The sequence below is a fragment of the Cynara cardunculus genome (assembly GCF_001531365.2).
Source record: "Cynara cardunculus var. scolymus isolate 2C chromosome LG 7, CcrdV1, whole genome shotgun sequence".
In the NCBI taxonomy this organism is placed as follows: Eukaryota; Viridiplantae; Streptophyta; class Magnoliopsida; order Asterales; family Asteraceae; genus Cynara; species Cynara cardunculus.
The window spans coordinates 13,638,787-13,644,754 of NC_037534.1; the positions used below are offsets into that span (position 1 = coordinate 13,638,787).

At 34.0% G+C, this 5,968-nt stretch overlaps 1 protein-coding gene across 1 annotated transcript in view; it reads left to right on the forward strand.

The window, feature by feature from the left end:
* The window catches only part of LOC112515205 (protein FAR1-RELATED SEQUENCE 5-like), a 4,489-nt gene extending 3,838 nt beyond the window's left edge, over window positions 1–651 (forward strand). Inside the window, exon 7 of the mRNA XM_025121876.1 lies at window positions 621–651. Within this exon, the coding sequence (XP_024977644.1) occupies window positions 621–651 (31 nt within the window). The remainder of the gene's footprint in view (window positions 1–620) is intronic.
* The last annotated feature ends 5,317 nt before the right edge of the window (window positions 652–5,968 follow it).

Sequence of the window (5,968 nt, forward strand, 5' to 3'; positions counted from 1 at the left end):
CCTTTTAATTCTTGGTGATATTACAGGGTTCAACACATTATAGGATTATACTATTGTGTTTTAGTTAAATATACTACATTTTATAAACTGGTTTCATTAAATTATTAGTGAATCTCTGATTTTTAATAAAGTTGAATATGCTTTCATTTTACTGGTTGAAGTATGTGTAAAAAGCTAAGTTCGTATATATGATTCTGATAAGAATGGATACATATTATTCTTATTGTCAATCTGGTATCACCGCATGTTATACTCACCGAATATTGATCATTATGTTTTTCATTATTTATACATGCATCAAGAAACTTTTGATCTAGTTGGGTATGAATTCATTTTACCCTTTTGTGTAGTTTGAAAAAGTTATGTGGGTACATACAGATCTAATTAATATGGGTTCATCAAAATGTGTTAATGATGCTTCAATAATAGATTGTGAATATGCAATAATCATGTATTTTTTGATGGATATGGTTTGCATTATATATTCAGTATGAATCAAGTTTCATATACCATTTTTACCTTTTTGTGTATTTGAACAAAGTGCTTATTTGAATATACTATTCAAGATTCTGAATCTATATGGTTAGCATTATTACTAAATAAACAAGTTTAATTAACAGGTGTGCTAATCTGGGTTCACCATTCATATGACAATGTGTTGGCAAAATATTTTCATCAAATGTCATGTACATTTCATAACGTCGAACATGCCAATAGCATAATGTTTAAACAAACTAGTAAATTCAATACCAATAGCAAGTTATTAAAACCGTCTACATGAGAAAAATATAAAAGAACATCAATCAATCAGATTCGAAGTCTCTCAGTCTTTGTATCGTCAGCATGTTTTCTTAACCTTTTTCGGATGGCTTCATCCATTGATTGAAACTTCTCAACTTCATTAACGACATATTGCTTCTTCTGTTTGTAGTTGCTCACCAATAATTTTGATACATATTTCATTCTGAGGGAGGCTATTTGGATCTCTTGTGTTTTTCCTTCTTGTGCCAGGCCAGTTTTCCATGTTCACACATCTCCCATGTACGTCTCCATGTGTCTCATTGCAAACACGCCACAATCATCGAAGTTGTTTTGTGTCTGCCAATCCATCCTCAACCTTTCTTGTCCTATTTCATCTAGTTCTCTCCCCACTGGATATCCAACCGCATTCAAATGCATGATCATCAATATTTGCTGCACAAACGGAATGAAATGGTTAACACATCGTATATCATATTAATAAAGAATACAATTATACATCAATATTTTATTCATACCAGAATGTCTATAATGAAGTCATACATCTGTAGATGTTGATCATCATCGGACACCTCTTGATATATGTTGTCTATGACAACAACCGATGGGTTCTTCAGATTGAACACCACAATATAATAGTGTCCCTTATCCAGTAATGGGAAGAATACCTATCATTTCATCAAGTTTTTAGGTTCATAAATAGAATGTTACATTGCATAAAAATCAGTATGTTACAGTGAATTAACATAGAGTTTCATTAACAACATGTGTAAGTGATATGAGATTCATTATATGTTCCTTAACATCATCTCACACAACAAGTAACAGTGCATTTAGGTTCATTCAAAGCATGTTACTGTGCATATAAAACTTGATGTAACATTATGTTAATGAAACATGTTTCAGCAAATTCATCACCTGTTTCACCGAGTTACATTGCTGTTACTGTGACATTTGTTGTTACTGTGCTGCTAAATGTTACAGCGATGTCAATGTTACATAGCTGTTAATGTGTTGTTAATGTGTTGTTAATGCGCTATTTCTGTTACATTGATGTTGATGTGCTGTTACTGTTACTGTGTTGTTAAATGTTACAGCGCTGTTACTGTTAATGTTACTATTGTTGTTATTGTTACTGTTCATTAACAACATGTTACATTGTTGTTACTGTGCATATAAAACAGCATGTAACATGCTGTGCATTTAGGTTCATTAAAGGCAAACCCTTTAAAAGTGCATATAGAATATGGTAGAAAAATATAGCGAAAACAATCTGAAATTGAAAAACATACCAGGTCTACGTTACGCATTTGTACTACTTCCCAGTTGTTTTTTGCAGAAGATAACAAACCCTTGTTGAAAAGGGCGTATTGGGTATTATGATTGACGTTCTTAGATATTAACTTAGAGTCTCCCTGTCATAAGCAATGATGCATTTATGGTTTATATTAATTAAGCCGTTAGTCAAGGAAATAAATGATATTTAAAATAATTTCCTTCTCATGTACCATAACCTCCGTGTTAAAAAAATAACGACGCAAGGAATCTCTGTTCCAATACCGTTCCTCGTAGTTAAGCAATGCCGCCCATGCGTCTATCACACTTACGTTAATCGTAGTTGTACGCCCCAAGCTTTCAACTGCATGACGATGTAGCTTCGTATCGTTTGGTGTTGAAAACAACAACTCGCTGCATTTAAAACCGTCAAAATTATAAATAAAATATGAAGCCGGATTTCATGGTGGTAATAATGCAACAAAGAAATTTTCATATAATAATAAACTTACTACTTTCCTCCAAGACCAGCCACTACCCATTCATGGATTTTTCTTTCTTCTGGTGTCACGTTCAGTTCAACTGCTCTGATAACAAAAGGGGACCTAAGATGGTCACCCAACTTTAGTTCACGTCTTGACGCTCTCTCCACTTTATATTTCTTTGCATCTTCGGATACATTATATCTTTCAACCGAAGGACATCTTTCTATACATTCAGCCTCTTCATGGAATACCATTGACAAAGGTTTCGATTGCGTGATTGGAATAATACCCAAATCAAACTTTGGAGGAGTAATGGCTGCATATGGTCTTTTCGTCTTTGACGTTGATATAGTATTTTCAACTACTTTATCAACTGCTTCAATGAAACCAGGGCTTAACCAAACCGTGGGCAGTGTTTTTTCATTGAACCCACTAGGCTGACTTACAACAATATCCAATGAAGGATGTCTATCACTTTTTGCAGTTGAATGATCCTTCAATCCACTGGAATGAGTGTCATGTGTCATGTTACATGCTCCTTCATTGAACATGTCATCCAGCTGTTTCTTGTATTGCTTGAATTCTTCTTCTTCTGGAAACTTGGACATCGCTTCTTTAATCTCCATCTCAGCCTCYACTCTTGCACTTAAAACAACAGCGATCTTAACAAGTATCCGTTGAACATGATCCTGCATTTGTTGACATTTAAATGTATTAGAAAGAGCATAACTTAAAGTAATAAGTCTTATATACTGTTGATAACTGATGAAGCCAGATTCATCAGCGTGTGTTAAATGAAACATGATTCAATAAATCAAACCCTTTATAAGCTGTGTGCCTAAGTTAATATGTGCACTAGATTCGGTGCAACACAAGCACATGCTTTTTAATAATTGAACTCGATGCAATTCAAGTACATGTACTAATAGATCCGAATTGTCTTCTTCGGATTTAAGCTTGACTTTCGGTCGAATGTACACGATAATAAGCAGTTTCATGAAAATAAAGATGTTTAAATCGAACCTCTTTGCTCAGATTTTTCGGTGTTGATGTTTCACCGATATTCTCTTGATTTGAAGCGTAACGGTGATGAACATCTTCACTTGATTCAGCATTAGATCGTATAGGTAATAGCCCAAAGCCTCCGTCTTTAATTTCTGTTGATTGTCTTTTCTTTAACAAATCAAGGTTCCATGCTGAGATTGCATGGCCCTTGTGCTCCACCACAACTTTTGGACTTATCGTCGCTTCCACATATAACAACTGCAAATGAAATATTTGGCTTGTTATGTAAAGCTTTTTTGTAATTTTATATATAGAGAAAAAGTTACAGCGAGGTATGTCAATGGTCCAGCATAGAAGCACATTCTACTATCCCTTCTCCATCTTGACTTGCTTGTTTTTATCTTCCCATAGATATACTTACACCAATCTATGCCTGGAATTACGTCCTCACTTTCTATTCTAGAGAGGAACCCAAAATTGCAGCATCCCATCCTATTGCATTCAACCATCAAATTCACGAATAGAACAAGGAAATTGAGTTTGAAGTTAAACCCTGCATCTCTTGAACTTTGCATTATCTTCATAATGTCTTTCGGCCGCATCTTTTTCTTATCAAACTGTTTCCTCCAGGTAGTTGTCATATTCTTTGAATCCTCCACTTCATCCATCTCCAGAATATCAACTCCTCCCATTCTCAAACCCAACAATTTATGAATTGATTCAATTGTGATTGGTATTCCACCATTCACAACCTTTAATTCCATCTTCTTCACGTCAAGGTTGTCGACAACATAAAAACCAAGCTTCTATGGCACTCCATTAATTGTCATTTCTAATAAAGAGCCAAGCCCCATTTGTTTAACCACATTCTTTTGGGCATCGTTTAAACCAATGATTGTTTGATATAAAGTTCGTGGAGACGTCCTTGTTCTCAAATTCTCGAATCCACATTTATTTCCTTCGCTTGAATCAGATTCTTCTAGTCTTTCCTTACTTTTATTCGTTTCATCTTTCCCCCGGCCTTTGTTTCATCTGATGCAATACTCTTTCGCCGGTTTTGTCCTAATGCAAATGTTATAAACCAAACAATAAAGATGTTAGTGTCGCAATGCATATGTCAAGTGAGTTTATATACTCTAATAATGAAACAATATCACATCATTTATTAACAAATTTTCACCTATATTTCTAGTTTCTTTATCCGTATTGCAAACTTCATCTACTGTCCCATATTGACGTTGTTTGCTTCTTGTACACATTGAAGGACTTCTTTCATGTTCCATTGCCACTGCATTGTACGGTCAATAAGTTCACTTCAATATAAAATGCACATTTATAAATAGTAAATGTTATCTCGATCGTATTTAGCTATAACTTACCAATCCCAGATACATTTTCAGATATGATATCTTTCGTGACTACACCACTAAATGTATCTATATTTGTTTTTGCTCTCTTCCGTCTTGATCTAATTACAACTTCACGACCATCATCTGATTGACACAACATTGTGGTTGGTTAATCAAATTGAATTTTGTGAAATACTTGTTCAATGGAAGAACATCATACATTTGTATGTAATATAATTCATATTCAACTTAATAAATGATGACAGGTGTGTAAAAACAATAATAATTAGATGAGATTCAAAAAATGCATATATGGAAAAAAATTCTATAGAATAACCGGTTTTGCAGCAGTCTAAAATAATCACAAATGAATTCAACATTATGTTAAGATTACCGGTTCAACTTTAATAACCATTCCAATGTGTTGAGACATCTGCTTCTTGGACCGGAAGAACTGGTTCAAAATCTTCTACTGCATCTGTGTTCATTACAATATGTGGATTCTCCTGCTGATGGACTTCATTACAATTAGAAGGTTTTTTATTTGTATGAGTCTTTGGTTCTGCAAAATTTATCAACCAAATATCAACTTAATGAAATCTATTAAAAAAATCGCTAAGTCTATTTCATTATCTATTCATTATTTTTGATAAGAATAGATGTTCAAATTAACTAACTAGTGCAATGTGTCGAGTCATCTGCTTCTTCGACTGTAACAAATGGGCCAGCAACTTGAGCTGCAGCTGGTTTAGAAAAACAAAGAGAAAACAGATGAAGTAGATATGCAGACCACTCAGTACCGTATGGATGGATTTCCTGAAGTCAAAAGGTTCAATGAACAAAAAGGCATGATTTACTACTGCCACTTTTTCTAATAGGTTATTATAGAAAACTATACTATTGACCATACCTGACATGATCTTATAATAATCATCAAGCTCAGGTTTTGGGGTCAGGTTATCACTTGCTTCCTAGGAAGAGCTAGCAACTTATTACTTATGTTTACTTAAAAGCTTACATAGAAGTGATTTATTCTCTATTCTAWAAGTGGATCTTGGCATGATCTGACTTAAAAGGTACAATGAACATGCTACG